The sequence below is a fragment of the Ctenopharyngodon idella genome, chromosome 19 (genome assembly GCF_019924925.1).
Source record: "Ctenopharyngodon idella isolate HZGC_01 chromosome 19, HZGC01, whole genome shotgun sequence".
NCBI classification, from domain to species: domain Eukaryota; kingdom Metazoa; phylum Chordata; class Actinopteri; order Cypriniformes; family Xenocyprididae; genus Ctenopharyngodon; species Ctenopharyngodon idella.
In genome coordinates this window covers 791,811-813,652 of record NC_067238.1, presented here as the reverse complement: position 1 = coordinate 813,652, position 21,842 = coordinate 791,811, and the positions used below count along the sequence as shown (strand labels likewise).

Below are 21,842 nucleotides of genomic sequence, written 5' to 3'. Positions count from 1 at the left end.
TTATGGACACAAACCACAATGAAGGATAATGTTGGGGCCCAACTGTGGGAGGCTTTATTGCAGACGTTCACAGGCAGAGGAACAAACACAGCAGAACAGTTTAAGATAAGGGAAAACCAATACTTAAATGGATGCAAAGACACAACAGAAGATACAGAGGAGCACACAGATGAGATCCAAGGAAGGTTATTCACAGGTTTCGCTCTTACAGCAAACAAAGTAGGATATATTTCCAACAGGATGAAGGTAAACAATACAAGGGAGCAATGCAGTCACACTAGTCCATGGTGAGGCTTGACACTGCGCTTGTGATGCACAGCAGTTTATGGCTGCGTTCGAAAGCTTAGGCAGCTGACTTGTTGCCTTGCTGCCCTGTCAGGCAATGACTTTGCAGGTAGTGTTTGAGCACGAAGATACCTTACTTAACTGATTTCAGATAGACTTCTGAGAAGGTGCAACGGTTTAATGATCTACAACAAAATAGAGGAATTTTTGCTGTCGTATGAGCTCACAGGCCATTTTTTTCTCATGAGAAATCGTGTGGAAATCGTTAAAGAGTTAGTTCACCCAAAAATGAAATTTCTGTCATTAAGTACTCGCCCTCATGTCGCTCCAAAGACCTTCGTTCTTCTTTGGAACACAAATTAAGATATTTTTGATGAAATCCAAGAGTTTTTTTATATTTTTTAATTTCGTTGCTATTTTTAAAGCAACGAAATTATCACATTCAAGGTCCAGAAAAGTATAAACGTTGTTAAAATAGTCAATGTGACTGCAGTGGTTCAACCTTAACGTTATGAAGCAACGAGAATACTTTTTGTGCACATAAACAAAACAAAAATAATGACATTATTCAACAAATTCATCTCTCCCCTCTCATTCTCCTATGCTATTTTCGTTGCAGCACTGCAAGCTCTATATCAGAACACAGACTCAGTATCGGCCGACGCCTGTTCATGTGAGCAGCACAACGCATGCGTGTGATGCTGACGCAGGAGCCGGCCAATAATGAGCCGGCGTTCAGACGTAAACACAGAAGCGCTGAACTGCGTTCACTGCATGAAATGCGTACAAGTCTGACAGAGTAGAGAAGAAATTGTTGAAAAAAGTTGTTTTTTTTGGTTTTGTTTTTGCATAACTATGTTTTCAGTGGTGTATAAAGACCTTACATAATGAATTGCCATGTTTTTATTACCTTGGAATGAGCCATTTCTATCTACAAACACTGCTGGTCCCCTTACATGTTAAGTCGTCATTTTGCTCCGGAATGTTTCTACAGTAGTTTTAAATGGACAAACTGCTCTACGGAGCACATTTGCTTGACTGGCTACTCTCTGCTGTCTCATGACATCTTTGTCCTGTGTCGGCCACCGTAGCTTCTCTATATTGCAATTCGCAACCTCATCGCTAGATGCTGCTAAAATGTACACACCTTTAAGCGAATATTTGATTACTACAATACTAATTCACTAGAAATAACATCAAAAGTGGAAAACTTTGGTCAGACACGTACATTTACTCTCAAATTATCGACCAACCGCAACTTTTAGACACCATCTTTCTTTTTTAGCTTAACTGTCACAGAATGGAATGGAACACACAGGATTGTGGGATATCAAGGGCAGCGAAAGATACATCTATGCTTCCTTCAAAAGCCGGCGTTCAGATGTAAACGATTCACTACGTGATCAGCGTAGGAGACTGACAGGGAAGAGAAAAAATTGTTCAATAAAGTCGTTATTTTTGTTTTGTTTTTGAACAAAAAATTATTCTTGTCTCTTCATAACATTAAGGTTGAGCCACTGTAGTCACGTCGACTATTTTAACAATGTCTTTAATACCTTTCTGGACCTCAGAAGGTGCAATGATGTTTCTGCCTTTGTGTGGTTCAGATACCTTTCGGATTTCATCAAAAATATCTTAATTTGTGTTTCGAAGATGAACAAAGGTCTTACGGGTTTGGGACGACATGAGGGTGAGTAATTAATGACAGAAATTTCATTTTTGGGTGAACTATCCCTTTAAGCTTTCGGACGCAGCCAACATCTAGTCTATAATGAGTTGAAATGGGCTGCAGGTGTGTCTGATTAGATGGAAGAAGAGCAGGAGCGAAGAGTGGAATAAGATGGAGAGCCTGATGAAGCTCTGACATCAGCGTTAGTTAAGACATTTTATAGTGAAGCACAATATCCAGTAATCAGGCCTCATTCTAATGCAGTGGCTGGTCAAGAGCCATCACCTAAATTACTCTCCCGTCTCATCCCTCTTATTAAATCAAACCTTTCAAATCAAATACATGCACTGCACACATCTTTTCTGCATCCTTCTGTTGTAGTTAAATAAGCATGACCGTTTCTTCAGCCCATCTTCCCTAAATGATAATCTTAGTATAATCTCTGCTCATTGTGTCAGTGATATTCTAGGACAAGTTTGATGCAATTTACACAAACTATTCTACATTGTGCATTGTTTATTTATTTGTTTGTTTATTGTTAATTTAGCATTTTAGATGTTCATGCAATGATGTTTATTCAGATTGTACCATATATGATGAAGAGCAGAGTGAGGGTATGTTCGCACTTGACAGGTTTGGTTTGATTAAAACATTTGTGCATATCTGATTGAAATCTGATCAGATTTAGCAACTGTTAATGGCAAAAAATTACATTAAATGCAGTGGTGAGGAGCAGTTGTGGCCTAATGGTTAGAGAGTCAGACTTGTAACCCAAAAGTCGTGGGTTGGAGTCTCAGTAAGTGCTCTCTTCCACTCTTATTACCCACAACTGAGGTGCCCTTGAACATGGCCCCTAACCTCCAATCACTCCCTGGGTGCTGCAGCAAAAACGGCTGCCCACTGCTCTGGGTGTGTGTTCACTACTCACTGCTGTGTGTGCACTTGGATGGGTGAAATACAGAGCACAAATTCTGAGTATGGGACACCATACTTGGCCACACGTCATGTCACTTTCACATTTCTGGAAATTTGTTTCAGTTTAACTGCTCTGATTGGATTTCGCATGGTTTATGTGACTTTCGCACGCCACGTAAAATGTAAACTTCAGACGTTGTTATAGGAAATATGCTAAAAGTTACAGCAGACAAGTGCCGGACAAGCAGAAAATGTCAATATAGGAGATGCAGCCTTACCAGGGGCGTTTCCTCAGAGGAGGCAAGGGAGGCAGTGCCTCCTCAAAAAAACCGGATGAGAAAATAATCGATATTACAAAAATAAAACAACGCAAATGTTACAAAATTTGACATTAAAAAGTGTAAAAGTCACTAGTTTTTCTAAAGAAACACTGTCAAACAGCGACACCCACAGGTGAAGTTACAGCGGGAGTCCGCGTCTCTTGTGCCTCCCTTTTGCTCATAGAAATAAAGCAGAGCCCCTATAGACCTTATGCACCACAGAAACAAGCGCGCCGACATCTTTATAATATTGTCTTTGAACTTCCGTTTTTGCGGTAGCTCTGTATATTTCTATGGCATCGCTGTCAAAGAATAATTAGCTGTGGAAGTGAATTAACTTGTTGTAGAGTTAATGAAAATTATCGTGAGCATTGTAATGTTTAAAGCAGATGTCTTAACAAATGTCAGTAGACCAGGAAAATTTTAAAACGAGCAGTTCATTCATAAATACATAAGACTGCTGTTGAAATACAAACCGGAAGACAAAAGACAACGAGCGCAGCGCTGAAAAGGGGCGGGGCTACATAAGGTCTATAGCGTGCGGTGGGTTTAGTGGGGGGTAATTGAGAATGATTGGGGGAAAGTCAGGTGAGAGGAGGCAATGTCTCCATCGCGCTATGATTGGATATGATCGGTTATGATTGGACATGATTGGTTTGTGCGATAAATCCCGCCTCTTGTTTTCGTGCGCGTTTTCGTCGAATCGGCCTGAATGAAGACAGTGATGGCGTCAATGGGAAGACTAATTAAAAAGTAAGTAAACAACTGTCACTTAGATATCACCGCTTTATGTCATGTCAAAATCAAACTTGAAATGGCCTGAAAACATGATGATTCAGGGTGTTTTTAGTGAGCAATCAGCGTGGTAAAATTAAAGGAAGGCTACATCTTTGTGTCTGTGAGTGAGTGACCAGTGTGTACAAGCTTGATGACTGCTGAAAATAAATTGACTATTAAAAAAAAAAGCTGAATATTAGTTTATAAATAATATATTGTTTAAATTGTTACTGCCTTTAGTTATTATTTGGGAATAAATGTAAAAATGCATAAAAACACTAACGTTAACCAAATTTATACTTGGTTTTAATAAATAGAACATTACATAGTGTAAAAAAACAAACAAAATAGAATTGTATTTGGTCTCTCTATTTATGTAATGTTAACTTGACCAGGAAAATTGTATAACAGGGACATAAATGAGGACTTTGCCTCCTCATTTTAAACCACCACCACACACCACTGAGCCTTACATACCATACTTTTTTGGTCCGGGCCACAAGAACCAAGAACCGAACTACAAGTGTGAACACACTCTGAATCTTCTTTGAATAAATGGTGACAATCTCTAACTACACAGTACTCTACACACGCAGTAGCAGTTGTGCTTGATTGAAGCACTCTTACCTCTTGAAGAGCACTTGACTCAGTGTTCTACATCTGTACGTGCAGGATCCCATATGTACGCAGTGTTCAGAGCCTGTCTGTTCCCACAATCCCTCTTGTCCCTGACTCACCTCACACACCCGAAGGCACTCTTTATCTCTTAAAATGAAATTAGGAAGAGCAGCAAAAGGACAAAGAGAGTGAGAGACAGACAGATAGAGTTGAAGAGACATCTTCATTGTTCTGCTGCCTCCATGGACGGGAACCTTGAGATGTTGTTATCTTACATAAGTTCAAATAAGGATGCAAACAAGGCCTTGATATCTGGGCATTTCTACGGTAGAGAGAGATTTACTTTTATCATTTTAAAGGCCAAAACATGAACACAGGCTATGAAAGTGCACTGACAAAATGCACAAAAGATACACAAAAGAGTAAATTAATTTTAAAACCATTCGAGCAATTCCATTTTATATTGTTGGTCTTAGTAAACTGCAATAATAATTTGTTTTTTATTAGATTATCAGTCAATTTGTATAGTTCTTTTTAAATGGGTTATTGATTAAAAACAATCTACAAGTTTTAGACATTTCTCTTACAATCTTTATTAGTTTTTCATCATTTTTACACTTAAAGGGTTAGTTCACCCAAAAATAAAAAATTGTCATTAATTACTCACCCTCATGTCGTTCCACACCCGTAAGACCTTCGTTCATCTCCGGAACACAAATTAAGATATTTTTGATGAAATCCGATGGCTCAGTGAGGCCTGCATTGCCAGCAAGATAATGAACACTTTCAATGCCCAGAAAGCTGCTAAAGACGTATTTAAAACAGTTCATGTGACTACAGTGGTTCAACCTTAATGTTATGAAGTGACGAGAATACTTTTTGTGCACCAAAAAAACAAATAACGACTTTATTCAACAATATCTAGTGATGGGTGATTTCAAAACACTGCTTCATGAAGCTTTGAAGCTTTACAAATCTTTTGTTTCGAATCAGTGGTTCGGAGCGTGTATCTTGGAATAAATAGTGACTTGTCAATAATATGATGTAGTGAGATGATATTTGCTGGATATACTGTCTGTTATTAGATCTTCAACCCCATTACTTTCAACTCCAAAACATTTTAAATGTAAGATGATCGGCCAAAAAAAAAAAAAAAAAATGTTTTGAATAAGAAATGTCATGGGTTACAAACATTTTTGTCAGTTACAATGTGTGATTTAGTATAAGGCTAATACTATCAGGTATATATTCTAATTCTAAGCATGTGAATTCCATACTGGGATGGGGCTCAAATAATGGTGTTCTTTAAGGTTAGGTAAAGGTTTTAAAATTGCAATGAAACGGGAGTTTTCATGTGTTTTCTTCTTTTCTTTTGTATTGTGATGTACAGTGTAACAGATTATTGAAAATAATGTTCATGGTTGCAATTGTTTGTGGAGGGTTTAAGTGGACTATATAACCGCATATGTCACCAAAGAGAAGTCTATCGTTTCACCAGAAGATTGAGTAATGACATTTTGATTAAACATTACAAGGTTATTTTTTTTAAAGGAAACATATGCTTGGATGAATTATTAACAATAACATCTATAACATGCATTTAAAGATAGGGCGAATTTTCATTTCTTGACACATATTTTGGATCAGATATAGGCTAATAAGAATGCTGATGGGAAAAGAGCCCCCAGATGTAGACTCTCAGTATTTATGATGCTTACAGCCCTGGCACTTTGTGTTGAAATGGGAAAATATGATTTCCTGAAAGCTCAGAGGTAACCTTTTCAAATGAAGTGATGAAATGTCATATATTGCACCATTTCCTGAGAAAGACCCCCTTATTGTTGCCTCTGCCGTGAAAGCATGATAAAATATGCCAGAAAATGATACCCCATGGCACACTGTGAATATTCATGCGTATGCTTGTGGGTAAACGTTAGCGTACACATGGTTGTAGGAGGAATTCAGGCTGGTGTGTCACTGAGGCGTTCTCTGGATGGAGACACGTCTGCGTTAATGATGTCATTATACACACTGACGAGGATTATTGTGGTGCGCATAGCAACAGCTTTCACGGTCTCAGTCAGCTCCCCCGCAAAGTGCCCACTTGGCTGGAGGGGGGCACTGTCAGAAAGACCCAGCTGCCCCTTTCTCTTTCTCAATCTTTTTATTTTCCCTTTTCTTTCTTTTCTGTACTGAAGAATAAGACAATTAATATATAGTCATACTCTCATTCACTTCTAAGAATTGTTTTTTCTAAAGAGTGGACAAGCAAACTGGTTCTTTTTGCCTCCTCAAAGCTTGTGGAAAACCTGCATAAGTACTGTATGCTTTAGGATTCATGTACTGTATATGAGTCAATACGTTGGCCACAGTTTGGTATATATGATACACATTTTCATTGCACTAATTTTTGGTGTTATTACCAATGTGTATCACAATATATCTGTTGATTAGTCATATTTATTGTAGGAGCAGTAAAGTCATGTACAGAAATCCCACATAGATCCTATGTAACTGCCAGCAATGGGCCCTACATGTGATCTGATCCGCTCTGAGCTTGCTTATATGTGAATGAATGAACATGTGATGCTCAGGTGTCTGGACTTGGGACACAACAGTTTTACTTCCATTATAAGGCCAGGAAGATTACCACTTTATTTGCACAAGGGAAAAAATGGGTTGCTTTACAAAAGTACTCAGTTGACAAGAGGAAGCGTTTTAACAGAACTAAGATTAAAGTTTTAGTTCACCCAAAATGAAATTTCTGTCATTAAATACTCACCTTCATGTCATCCCAAACCCGTAAGACCTTCGTTTGTCTTCGGAACACAAATTAAAATATTTTTGAAGAAATCCGAGGGTATATGATCCACACATAGGCAGCAACGACATTGCACCTTTTGAGGTCCAGAAAGGTACTAAAGACTGTCAACGTGACTACAGTGGTTCAACATTAATATTATGAAGCGACGAGAATACTTTTTGTGCGCAAAAACAAAACAAAAATAACAGCTTTATTCAACTGATTCATCTGTCCCCTGTCATTCTCCTACGCTATTTTTGTTACAGAGCTTCAGTGTTTACATCCAAACGGCGGCTCATTATTGGCCGGCTCTGGTCACGTGAGCAGTACGACGCATGCATGTGATGTTGACACAGGAGCCGACCAATACTGCGCCTGCGTTCAGACATAAACACTGAAGCTCTGCAACGAAAATAGCGTACCAGTATGACAGGGGACCAGTGGTGTGCGGTGGTGGTTTAAAATGAGGAGGCAAAGTCCTCATTTATGTCCCTGTTACACAATTTTTCTGTTTAAGTTAACATTACATAAAAAGAGAGACCAAATACAATTCTATTTTGTATTTTTACACTATGTAATGTTCTATTTATTAAAACCAAGTATAAATTTCATCAAGTTAACGTTAGTGTTTTTACGCATTTTTACATTTGTTCCCAAATAATAACTAAAGGCAGTAACAATTTAAACAATATATATTATTTATAAACTAATATTCAGCTTTTCTTTTTAATAGTCATTTTATTTTCAGCAGTCATCAAGCTTGTACACACTGGTCACTTACAGACACAAAGATGTACCTTTAATTTTACCATGCTGATTGCTCACTAAAAACACGTTTTTAGGTCATTTTAAGTTTAATTTTGACATGACATAAAGTGGTGATATCTAAGTGACAGTTGTTTACTTACTTTTTAATTAGTCTTCCCATTGACGCCATCACTGTCTTCATTCAGGCCGATTCGACGAGAACATGCACGAAAACAAGAGGCGGGATTTATCGCACAAACCAATCATGTCCAACCATGCTCTGCTTTATTTCTATGAGCAAAAGGGAGGCACAAGAGACGCGGACTCCCGCTGTAACTTCACCTGCGGGTGTCGCTGTTTGACAGTGTTTCTTTAGAATAACGAGTGACTTTTACACTTTTTAATGTCAAATTTTGTTACCTTTGCGTTGTTTTATTTTTGTAATATCGATTATTTTCTCATCCAGTTTTTTTGAGGAGGCACTGCCTCCCTTGCCTCCTCGGAGGAAACACCCCTGCAGGGGACAGATGAATTAGTTGAATAAAGTCATTATTTTCGTTTTGTTTTTGCGCACAAAAAGTATTCTCGTCGCTTCATAATCTTAATGTTGAACCACTGTAGTCACGTCGCAATGATGATGTCTTTAGTACCTTTCTGGACCTCAAAAGATGCAATGTCGTTGCTGCCTTTGTGTGGATCAGATACCCTTGGATTTCATCAAAAATATCTTAATTTGTGTTCTGAAGATGAACAAAGGTCTTACAGGTTTGGGATGACATGAAGGTGAGTACTTAATGACAGAAATTTCATTTTTGGGTCAACTAACCCTTTAAGATTGACAGAGCTTTGTAATTTACTCATGTTTAGGGATTAAGACTGACGGGGTGCAAGGAAACAAAGGTAATAAATCATTCAATTTAGGCTTTCAGTGTAATTGAATTTTTGTAGTTTCATTTCTTTAATACATTATACCCTAATGTCATGCACATAATGTGTGATTATCTTGATCTTACAGGGACAAAAGGTGATGGACATTTTTCTGCTTAATGCTGAAATAGTGGTCTGGTCTTTCAAAATGTGTAAAATCAAAAAAACTCAAAATCATTGAACAGGTGAAAAAAAAACAGTACACGCTAGGTCAGTAGTAAGTGTAAATATTAATATGAATAAAAGGATAGGGTGTGGTCTTTGCAAGAAGATTGAGTGCCAGTCCTTAATTTAGTCTACAAGGTTGCTCTCTGTTAACAATTCAATTCTAAACACATTTCAGTCAGAAGGTCAGTTTTCCAGGATTTTTCCTTGCCAACATTGTTGATACCAGTGAATCCAGTAGAGTCTGAAATGTATGTGCTGTTGCTGATCATAAGTAGACATTTCCCAGGACCTCAATCTTGAATTCATATATTAAGGATGTCATTGTCAGCAGTCTGAATAGTAACTATTGAGTCAGAGCTATTAGGAAGCAAGGAGGCCAATCGCCATTTTAAGATAAGATGCAGATTATAAAGGATGCATTACATTTATGTATTTGGCAAAATATGGTCATTTGATTATTCAATGGAACAGCACATTGTGCTGTAACTATACCTAAAAAAGCAACAGAAAAATTGAAATCTTTAACATGTTTTATTATAAAACAATATTAGCATATGGTTTGCACTTGCAATATATACAATCATCTGTATTTAACAGTTAGCAACACTAATGCATTGAATGAAACAGTTAGGACTTTAAAAATAGATTATACTCAATGTTAAGGCTCAACCATGGTAAAAATGGGCATAATTTTGAAATAATGTCAATTTACATGACTGTAAAAAGAAAGTCTTCCACTTTTAGCACTTTATATGACCATTATGCATGGACTTTAGAGCAAAACAATTTAAATAATCTGAACATTTTCACTGAAAAATGCTACATTGTCACAATATTCATGTATCATGTGTTGGAGGCCACATTTTAGAGCCTGTGTCATTTAATTGCATAGGGGCTAAGAAGCATTGAGCCAACAATTGCACTTATTAGCTACACTAAAACTGATAGAAGTACAAAGAGAGAACTGACAGTTTACAACATACAGTATATTAAAAAAAAAAAAACTGAGCAATGAGACATAGTACTATTTTTAAACTTAAATCTAAATTGAACATTCTTAGAACATTCATAAACATGGGGCCTTTCACACAGGACAAGTTTCTTCATTCAAAAACAGAACAAAGCAATAAAACAGAAGTGGGTCTAGAGACATTTTTTGTAATTGAACTACTTTTAACTTGACAGCCACCTTAAGTGATGCTCATGGTGTAAGGTGGCAAAAAACAGCGACATAATGGCCAAAGATGTCTGTCCATACATAGACCAACTAAAAATAGCACAGACGGAACACAGTGTGAATGGCCCCTAAGATTGTCAACTTGCAAAAATCCAGTTGAGATCAATAATCAGTCTTTGTTCCAATATGGATTATCCCCGAATCTTCCACCGCTTTAAAGGGAAAATGTAAAACTATTCAGTCCGCTTCCTTCCAAATACGGCCGACATGCTCCTCACGATACCTTTGAAGCCTGCGGTGCCCTTCTTGAGTGCCCTTGCCTCTCGTATGAGCTCAAACAGTTCGTGAAACACCATCAGCACTCCGTGGTATGTCTCAGCAGCAGAGACCTCAAAAAACCCACAGTCCGCCGAGAGCGCCAGCAGCCGGCCCTCCTCACTTGACACTGTACGTCGGTGCTGGAGGTCTCTCTTATTCCCCACGATTATGATCTGAGCTGTGCTGGCCAGTTTTTGCTTGGCTTGTCGTATGCACTGCACTTGTTGCCGCACCACATTAAAGCTGGCGCGGTCACAGATGCTGTAAACAAGGATGTAGCCGTCCGCCCACTGCAGCTGTCTGTCGCTGATGTATCCTGACTCCTCTCCATTCTGAAACAAAATATTTATTAATTACTTCTATTCACTTATTTACTCCAATTTTTGCTGGTACTTATTACCAGCAACTATTCAATAGGCACTACTAGTTTATTGGTCACTCACAACCATCCCAAAAGTTAGTATTAATTAGTGATTTATTTGTAATTTTTTTTAGATGTTAGTTCACATATCCCAACTGCTAGTTGTAACTGATTTATTTAATAAAATGTACAACTAGTCGATCGTTTTAAGAAATATTTATGTTAAATGTTAAAATGGCTTGCCATACTACTGCCATGCAAAACACTTCCAAGCATTCTTTTATCGTGGAATTTGCAAAAAGATGCTTACCTGAGGGCAAAGCGAATCCCATATGTTGAAGCAAATATCACGCCCGTCGATCTTGTCGGTGTGACTGTATATTGATTCTGTGAATTTAAGAAAAAAAAACAAAACAAAACAAAAAAACCGTTAAGCAAAACGAAGACTATTTTACTGCAAATCACAATGGGGATCAAGACAAGCAAGGGATAATCAAGTAGGCTGATCTGTTTACCTATATCTCCATATTCTCCAATGAATCGCCTCGTTAGAAAGCGCACGGTGAGGGCTGTGAAGAATAAAAACAAAGGTCGTTAGAGCTGTAATTCAGACTGTAAATTAAGATACAGGCAAGGTTGCTGCAGAACTTACCAGACTTTCCAACGTTCTCAGCTCCCAGTAACAAAATGTTGGCCTCCACTTTCTGCTGGTTGCCTTCCATTGTTTTGCTGCTGTAGCGAATGCGTTGTTTCACTTGAACAACCATTGGTGGGTAGGCTGGAACAGTGTTGGTAGAGACCCACAGTGTGCAGGTGTTGAACATAGCGAAGCGCACTAGAATGCGTGTTTAAATAGTCTCAATATGCCTGGGCGGGGCTTTCTCCAGACTGACCAATCAGAACGAAGAGCGTCTTGTTTTTGAGGAATAATTTATTAGAATATTTTTTCTCTACGCACAGGAAAATATTATTTTTGGAAGTTCAGTATATAAGATAAATAAACAACAAAACAGACATTTTTTTTTTTTTTTATCGAATGTGCCATTGTGAAGTAGGTCTATATGAAATATGGATGAAGCGGACGGCAAGTTTTTTTTTTTATTTTTTTTTAAACGTCAACAATATAATGTAGATTGATTTGTGGATAACATAACTTATTACTATTATTATTTTGATTAGTAGTAGTATAACTCAGGGTTTATCACATTTCAGTAACGTTGTAAGCTACGGACTCTTGTCAAGGCATGACACCAATCCAGCGAAGGGCTATGAATTGCAAATGCTTCTAAATAAGATGTTGTCTTTAGCAACCAATTACTACTACATTAAATTAGCAATACAACAGACATATAGTCCTTCTTGATCTGCCATGGCAAACGCTTTTTCATGACAATACGCAATTCTCCAGCTTGCCTTTAGGAGGGGTCCTTATAGCTGCCACGGTCTTCATTCACCGTTAAATAACAATTTTCTTTAAATTACATTGTTCAGATTCTGCTCTAAATCTCATTGCTGTGAGCATATGATTGCTCTCATCGTTTATCTGCAATCTCTAAGTCCATTTTTTGACGTCAACATACTCTGCTAATTATTAAAGAGCGACGCCAAGTGGCGTATGCGACAATTTCTACTTCCAAAAGAGTTAGAAGCAGCCTAGGCTACGAGAGGTTTGAGACAACAGAGAATGAAGGAATGAATGAATTATCCAAAACAACATTTCTCCTCTAAATTACAAGGTAGGCCTATAGATCAACATAGAACATAGACTAATTTACCTATTATGCTCAGACAAATTTGGAAAATGAATCGTCAGTATTTCCACCTTTTTCACGGATTTCTGGATTTCTTTGTGATATATTTTTAAAGTTTTAAATTAACCAATGTATCCTTATTTTAAGACTAAGAAATGAAATCTTTCTCAACACTCACGCTGCTCCTCCTGGTGGTCACATTAAGAAATGACGGGGAATCGAGCACATTTTATAAATAGCTGCAACAAAACAAATGGATAAATTAAAAAGCATACTAAATCTAAATTAGTCTAAAATACATGGTAGGTAAACACTGCAAGGGAGTTTTTGAGATGTAATGAGAGGAAATTCACATTATGGTAATGGTGTCGTTATGGTAATATTGTCCATTGTTACATTCAAATAGACCTTATACGGTTACTTGTAGGCCCTACGTGCATTATGCGCTGCCAGTGATATATACATGTTTTATCTCCTTTATTCAGCAACTGCGGAAGAACACGATTTACAGAATCCTGCAGAAAACAGGAATAAACTTAACATAAAAAAAAAAATAAAAAAAATCTGCTATCAGATTATTTGGACCACGGTAATAGGCTACTGTTTGAGAGACATTTTCTGCAGTGCCATACATTGTTGCCTTTGTGATAATATAATAAGGCATTTAAACTTTAAAGCAGCTTTATGTCACATATATGCTGAAATGGAGATGTTGACCTGGGCAGAAAGAGAAGATCCCTTAGCGGTTGTGGGTTTTTATTATTATTTGAGGTTATTTGGAAATGCTCAGTATCTGAGTGAGAAAGTAACAAATGTAGCAAATGGAACTTCTGTTGTTACAAAACTACCAGCAGAAAAACTTCTTTTTTTTTTTTTTTTTTAACTGCATCAGTCAAACCTCCCCCTCTCTTGCTTTGTGAATTGAAGAACAAAATTAGGTAGGCTATATCATTTAAGCCCTCACCTGAAAATCAAGTCGGCTTTATACGCCAAAGATGACAGTGACAATGAAAAATATTCCTAAGATGTTTACATTACCATTCAAAGTTTGGGGTTGCTATGATTAATGTTTTTGAAACAACTCTCTTGCCCACCAATGCAGCATTTATTTGATCAGAACAGTAAAAACATTAATATTGTGAAATATCATTCCAATCTGATGCTGAATTGGTGCTCAAGAAACATTTATTAATTATCAATTATTATTATTTTTTAAATAAATCTTTTGTAACAATGTAAAAGTACTTTTACTTTTGATCATCATTTAATGTGTTCTTAAAAAAAAAAAAAAAAAAAACGTACTGACCCCAAACTACTGACAATGAATGTAGGTAGATGGAGCCCATCAGTCTCTGGTCTGGGACATATTTAAATTAAATCAATGTCCATATGTAAAATATTAACTAGTTATAATCTCTGTAATACTAGTTAATTTTTATTTAATGCGTGTAATTGTTTTTCTTCTATTAAGGTAAAATTAAATAAAAAAAAAAGATCTTTGGAGGCCATCCTAAAACAACAGAAGGGATGTAGGTACTTAATTTTGGCCTATTCTTTATGAAAAAACAAACAAAAAAAAACTTGATCATCATGGTCGAGGGAACAAACAATTGTTTCAAAACCTACTACGTAATGGGTGTTTATGGGTATGAAAGTATACAGTATAGACGGAAAAATAATGGAGTAGGATTCAAACGCAAATTCAAATTACTTCCCAAGTTCTTGTAAGTTCTTTTAGCTTTTAACTGTGTAATTCTGGCCTTTTTGTACAAAGTCTAACTGCAATGTCAGGAAGAAATGATTCATCTGTATTAATGCATCCAATTACTAAACATTGCCCAGCACACACATTTTAGTAACCAAAGAGTTTTATTGAATTACGGCTTTCCAATTAAAATACCAACATATTGAATTTCTATTAAACAATAATCTGCCAAAATATGAAAATGATGCTGATGTCTTCCATATAGCTTAGCTAAAGTTAACTGAAGAGTTTGTGCATGTTCTGTAAGTGGAGAATAAAACCATTAGATAATAATATAACAGAGACGTATCATGTTGAGCAGTTCAGTCAATAAACTCGCTGCTAAGCTGAAGCTGAAACCCCTCTAAATGTTCCTTCAGTCTCTCTCTGACATCTCCCCCCACTGCTGTGGGCCTCAGGTCCGTCTGGTGTGTGAGCTGACCGTTTTCCCACCCCGTAGACGTCAGTGTCATGGAATCACACTTCACAGTCAGTCCATCCCTTTCTTCAGTGGCCTTTGACTGAAATCTATCCAACATTGCCTGAGGCTGCACTGTCTCAATCACAGTCTCAACATCGACTCTGTTCCTTTCCCCCGTTTCGGTAGCAACTGGCATCAGTAGGACATGATCATCAGCTTTTTCCTGTATCCAGTAGAACTGCTGTCCCCCTCCCTGCTCGATTTCCGTTTCACTCTTTTCCTTTGTGGCAAGGTCAGGGAGAAGAAGTTGTTGATGTGGCTGAAGCACCTGGATTTGCTGCAGATGGAATGGCGTAGACGTTTCCTGTATTGTTGCTGAGTATTGAATAGATCCAGACGCAGTGTGCATGTCAGTCTGTGGATGGAGTAGAGCGAGTTGCTGGATTGCTTCTGTATTATTGTGGAGCTCAAGAGATCCATCCTCCTCTGTGTTCAATTGGTGCGGTTGCAATTCCATGGTGACCACCTGCATTGTGTCCTCATTCTCTGTGCTCTCACAGTAATACAAGTAGTAGCTTTGTTGCTCCACAGGTGCCACGTCAGTCCTAGAGTTCTCTGGCTTTTGTTCTTTGAGCACCTTGGCTTTCCTTTTGACTTCCTGGATTCTCTTAGGTTTATGTCTTGCTTGGGATCCTTGAATCTCATCAGGTCCTACAGTTGGCTCTTTGTACACACTTATTTTGTTTCCTTCATTGTCCCTTCCGCAATAAAAACAGCATCCTTCTTCTTCTTCCGCTGTGACTTTTCCCCTTTTCTGTCCCTGTCCGTTCCATCCCTCAGCGAGAAGATCTATTTCATCAGTTGTGCCTTCATTTGCACTCTCCTCCAATCCCTCAAGATTGCAACCTCTCTCCCCTTTCGTTCCCGGTCCCTTTGGAGCAGCCCAGCTTGAAAACCTACCTCCCCGGGCCTCCTTTCCTTTCACCCCGTCTCGCGTGCGAGATAGGGTACTCCTAAGTCGGTTCTCTCTGAGGCGCAGCAGTGCATGGCGTAGCCGGTTCTCCCGCCGTCGGGCGGCACTCAGAAGACGCAGCGCTTTCTCCAAGCTGTCGATGGCTTTGTCGTAGCGCTTTCGCCACACTAGAGGGCACAGCTGAGCGTAGTTGTGTTCTTTCGGCAAGTAAAAGCCAGGAGGTGGGGGAAGGCGCTTCATATAGCAGGATGGAGAAGGTGGACGTGGAGAAGGTTGAGGAGAAGAGGGGTCAGGCGGTTGGTCATCTAATAATGTCTCTTCAGAGGTTTGAGGAGCCTCAGATGAAGGCTGAGGAGGAGGCTGATCATGCTTATCCTCCCCTTCGCCTTTTTCACACTCATTATCTGCTACTTTTTGCACCACAGTCTCACTGTTGAAGATCTCTTGGCTTTCTGACTCTTCATTATTATTGGAGTTCTTGACACTGGAAAAAATAAGTACAGCTTTATATGTAATTTGATAATTACTCCTATTGATTATATATATATCAGGGGCGTTTCCTCCGAGGAGGCAAGGGAGGCAGTGCCTCCTCAAAAAATTAGGATGAGAAAATAATCGATATTACAAAAATAAAACAACGCAAATATTACAAAATGTGACAATAAAAAGTGTACAAGTCACTCGTTTTCTAAAGTAACACTGTCCAACAGCGACACCCACAGGTAAAGTTACAGCGGGAGTCCGTGTCTCTCGTGCCTCCCTTGAGCTTATAGAGAATGAAAGGAGCCCCTAAAGCGTGCGGTGGGTTTTGTAGGGGGTAATAGAGAATGAATGGGGGAAAGTCACGTGAGAGGAGGCAATGCCTCCATCGCGCTATGATTGGATATGATCGGTTATGATTGGATATGATTGGTTTGTGCGATAAATCTCGCCTCTTGTTTATGTGCGCATTCTGCGTGTCAGTCTGACTCTGAATGAACAAAATGATGGCGTTAATGGGAAGACTAATTAAAAAGTAAACTGCTCACCCACTTAGATATCACCACTTTGTCATGTCATAATCAAATTTAAAAAGACCTAAAAACATGATGACTTCGGGGGTTTTAGTGAGCAATCAGCTTGGTGAAATTAAAGATACATTTTCGTGTCTGTGACAGAGCATGACTGATGATCCAAAATAAGTTGACTATTAAAAAGAACAGCTGAAAATCAATACACAAATAAAATATATATTGTTTAAATTGTTACTACCTTTAGTTATTATTTTGGAATAAATGTAAAAATGCTTAAAACACTAACTTGATGAGATTGACTTGGTTTTAATAAATAGAACATTAATTACATTGTTAATGTACAGTAAAAATCCAAAACAGAATTGCATTTGGTTTCTTTTTTGATGTAATACAATGTAATGTTTATTTAACAAAGAAAATGTGACAACGTTAAAAGTAACAGACATGAATTTACAAATTAAAAATAAATAAAATAATTAAAAAATAATTAAAAATAATTAAAAATAAAAATAAATAAAAACTGAGGTCATTGTTTGCACCACTGCACGCGACTGATATATACACAGACACACACACACACACACACACACACATATACTTAATTACACATTTGTAATGATGAAGTTGCAATTTAGTATTTTAAATATATTATCGAATAACACATTACAGTTAAAATCAAGTACCTGTATTTTAGTATGTTAGTTAACAATTTTAATTTATTTCTTTAAAGCATGACAAACGATTATTAAAACAATAATTTAAAATGTACTTTAAAGTAAAACTGTTAATTTGACAATATCACAAAGTGTACATTTTAAAAGTGTACTTAAGTGTGTTAAGAAACAGTCATGAACTGTGATCTCTTCTTATATACAATAAAGTGGCCCTTTATTTCATTAATATTACATAACCTACAAGTACAGTTACAAGATTTAAAGTACACGTTCAATACAATTAAGTGCAATTCTTTTTTCCACATGAGAAAGCACAATAGAAATAGGTGAATTTTTGCAGATACCTGATAAGTTTTTCCGCATTTCGAGGTCTGCCTCTCCGTTTTGTTGCACATTTCCCAGCAGTGCCTCTTTCATGAGGCTGAATTTCGAATACAGTGGGAATTGCATCATCCTTTAGTCTGCGATAGCCACTAAAAAAAAGGAGGGATCAACATTATTTATTTATTTGTACCTTCTAGGCCTGGTTTCACAGACAGGGCTTAGATTAAGCCAGGATTAGGCAGGCTTTAGTTCAATTAGGACTTTTAAGTAGCTTTTATAAATGTTCCTTAGAAAAAAACATTACTGGTGTGCATTTTGAGACAAAACATATTTTAAGATACGTCAGTGCAAGTTTCTTTTAGTTAAAACAGCTCAAACATGCATTTTAGTCTGGGCCTAGCTTAAGCCTTGTCTGTGAAACCAGATGTTAATATATTGTATTTTAACAGCAGAATTAAATGTAAACTTTTTCTGGTAATTGCTTCTATGAAAAGTTAAGAGTCTAATAAGCAGCAGACCTGACTCCAGAGAGTTCAAAGCTATCAGGGGTGAAGTGTTTAGAACAGAAATAGATGAAACCACTCTGGGGGTCCCACTGGCCTTTTCCCTCTGGGCCTTTGCGATGAGAGTTGATAATCCAAGTTGTGCGACGAGGGTTTCCCTTTTTTGGCAACCTGTAACATAATAAACAATATTAACAAGTTAAGATAATTTAATTACCTTTGAGCAACTACTGCTGAGACATATTATATTCATTAACACTCTTTTTCAAAACACAATGCAAACTATTATTAGCAATCTCATGTAGTTCAGTGAATTGATCACTAGGAGGCAGATATTAATCATTATAGTTTGTCTTGAGCTGACCAAAATTTTGGCCATATGTTGATTCATAGGGCATGGCAGTCTTCAAACTATTAGACTGTAAATCACATATCCTTTCTATTGTAATTGTTCATTGCAATATTTTTAAAACTAGCTTTTTAATGCTTAATCAAAATGAAACCACCTGTGTCTGTGGAAATATGAACATGTTAGAGAGCAGTGGTTCTCAACTTGTCGGCCATAGGTCTGTTCTCTGATAGGGTCATGGACAGCAGGAAGAAAAAGGCTGAATGCAAATAATAAAATATTAAGTCGGTTTCAACATGGCCACTACTGATTTGGAAACATATATGTGCACCTGTGAAAAGTGATTCCAGATTTCCGAACGTCTTTTGTGTCTCGTGACTTGCAACCTACAGCAGAGCAGTGTCTGGGCATCTAAGAAAAAACAACAACAAAAAACAAAAAACAAATGTTAAATCAGATTTGTAATATAATAATAATAATAATAATAATAATAAAATAAATAAAAATAACACCACACGTACAAGGTGCACTACTACCTTTATAACACCGCCCCCCCCCAAAAAAACACACTTTTTTTTAACCCTTTCGCACGTAAGTTTCCGTTATCACTTTATTGTTTCCAACAAATTAAAACAAACCACAGCGCTGTATGACTGATGATCTGCTTTTATTTAATTTTTCCTTTTTTATTCAAAATATTCACAAATTTGTTAGCTATAGCATGAAATATCTGATATTCCGATTGTCAAATATGTGCAAATGGATGTGTTTTGCTGTATGCGCGATGGGCGCCGCCATATTAGTTTACGCCGCACAGAGAATCGGATCTGTTGGATTTACAACGCGTGAATTCATCCACTTCTCCCTGAAATACATTAAAGTGAGTCGGTGAACTGGGGAAGAATAGAGTAAACTTCAAAGTTACTTTCACAATGTGTATCTGATATGAATAAAACGTGTCGTCTAATTATAATGGAAAGGGTTGTTATTTCCGCTTCTATAGACATCATTGTGTATTATACAAAATATATTGTTTAGTTAGTACTCATGTGTATTTAAGTGTCTGTAACCTAAAATAAACATTATTTGGTTGAAAACACTGCATATATGTGATATATGAAAGCGCTGCGTGCGTCCGTCTCTGGTTTAGCGCCAGCCAAAGCGCCCACGCACATTTGAATTTGGCAGTTGATCACGTGAGGCGCTGAACGTTCCAATCACACCGGTGTGGCCTTTAAAGGAACACTCCACTTTTTTTGAAAATAGGCTCATTTTCCAACTCCCCTAGAGGTAAACATTGTTCATTGAATCTGATTAGACTGTTAGCATCTCGTTAAAAAATGACCAAAGAGTTTCAATATTTTTCCTATTTAAAACTTGACTCTTCTGTAGTTACATTGTGTACTAAGACCGAAGGAAAATGAAAAGTTGCAATTTTCTAGGCCGATATGGCTAGGAACTATACTCTCATTCCGGCGTAATAATCAAGGAACTTTGCTGCCGTACCTTGGCTGCAGCAGCCGCAATGATATTACGCAGTGCCTCTGACCCCCTGCTTGCACAGGGAGCGTGCCTTGCAACCATGGAGACATTTGTGAGAGACGCTGCGTAATATCATTGCGCCTGCTGCACCCATGGTACGGCAGCAAAGTTCCTTGATTATTACGCTGGAATGACAGTATAGTTCCTAGCCATATCGGCCTAGAAAATTGCAACTTTTAATTTTCCTTCGGTCTTAGTACACGATGTAACTACAGAAGAGTCAAGTTTTAAATAGGAAAAATATTGAAACTCTTTGGTCATTTTTTAACGAGATGCTAACGGTCTAATCAGATTCAATGAACTATGCTAAGCTATGCTAAAAGTGGTACCGCCAGACCCGGAGATCGGCTGAATGGATTCGAAAACGGTAAAACTCAACTGTTTAACTCTAGGGGAGTTGGAAAATGAGCCTATTTTCAAAAAAAGTGGAGTGTTCCTTTAATGATCTAATTAAATGAGATCAGATCTAACTTTTCATTGTTACTATCACCTGCCAATAAGATGCAGTTAAATGGAAATTGTAAAAATAAAAATCAGAATATAATAAGTTATTTTTTTATTTTATTTTTATAAGTTAAACATAATATATATAGCCTAATAAATGAACATAATTATAATAATAAATAGAACATCAATAATAATAATAATACAAATAATAATAATAAATGAATAAGTAAACACGAAATAAATGTAATTTTATTATTTATTTTAGATTTTCAGAATTAACACGTTTTCCTGTTTTAATTTACTTCAAATTGCATGCCAGTTCTTTGCTGACAGTTCATATGGTGGCAAAAGGCCCTATATCGTAAATTTTTCTGTTTTAGCAGTTTTTCAAGCAGCCGACTATCGGCGATCGATCGCCCGTATCGATGCGACTTGCTGTCAGCTCATGTATGTGATGTGTTTGAGGCTGCAGTTTCGTCTTTAAGCAACTACACAGCAGGCTGCTAAAACAGCCGAACTTAAGGCGGAAGCTAACATGTTGCTCATCTGAAAACAATATAAACCCAGACTACTGAATATAAATGCTGGCTGCTTTTCTGGTAAAGAATATTCTCATCAATTTCTGTTTTTAAGATCATCCTTTAAACTCACCACAAAGGCCTGCGACCTCACGAAAATGGCCGTCTTCTTCTTCCTAGGCGCTGTGGATTAGACCCGCCTTTCTGCAGCAGCCAATCACGGCTATGCATTACTCTGACGTTGCGATAGGACGTAACTTTGCCATTTGAAGGGACAGCGCACTGATGATGTTTTTATAACATCGCAGTCACTAAACAAACCCATGTACGTGATATGCTTAATGTCATGTTAATTTGGAATTGTTTTTAAATGTCCTTTAGGAACTACAGACATAAGCTAATATGCTTGCATTAACCACAAGAAACCACATGTCATGAAAAATAATTCCCTGTGGAACTTCTGTCATAATTTTGAAACAAAAGCCAAATGAGTTTATA

At 37.4% G+C, this 21,842-nt stretch overlaps 2 protein-coding genes across 2 annotated transcripts; both read right to left on the bottom strand.

Moving 5' to 3' along the window:
- Nucleotides 1-9,741: 9,741 nt before the first annotated feature.
- On the bottom strand, nucleotides 9,742-12,600 carry zgc:64022 (Ras-related and estrogen-regulated growth inhibitor-like protein). Its single transcript, XM_051871805.1, has 4 exons — nucleotides 11,738-12,600; nucleotides 11,601-11,654; nucleotides 11,396-11,472; nucleotides 9,742-11,056 (listed from the first exon to the last, which is right to left on the bottom strand). Exons 1-4 carry the CDS (start codon nucleotides 11,907-11,909, stop codon nucleotides 10,640-10,642), a joined length of 720 nt encoding a protein of 239 aa, XP_051727765.1. The 5' UTR covers nucleotides 11,910-12,600; the 3' UTR covers nucleotides 9,742-10,639.
- A 2,086-nt stretch (nucleotides 12,601-14,686) lies between these two features.
- On the bottom strand, nucleotides 14,687-21,602 carry thap7 (THAP domain containing 7). Its single transcript, XM_051871776.1, has 5 exons — nucleotides 21,478-21,602; nucleotides 19,169-19,248; nucleotides 18,504-18,659; nucleotides 18,006-18,134; nucleotides 14,687-16,458 (listed from the first exon to the last, which is right to left on the bottom strand). Exons 2-5 carry the CDS (start codon nucleotides 19,246-19,248, stop codon nucleotides 14,904-14,906), a joined length of 1,920 nt encoding a protein of 639 aa, XP_051727736.1. The 5' UTR covers nucleotides 21,478-21,602; the 3' UTR covers nucleotides 14,687-14,903.
- Between the last annotated feature and the right edge of the window lie 240 nt (nucleotides 21,603-21,842).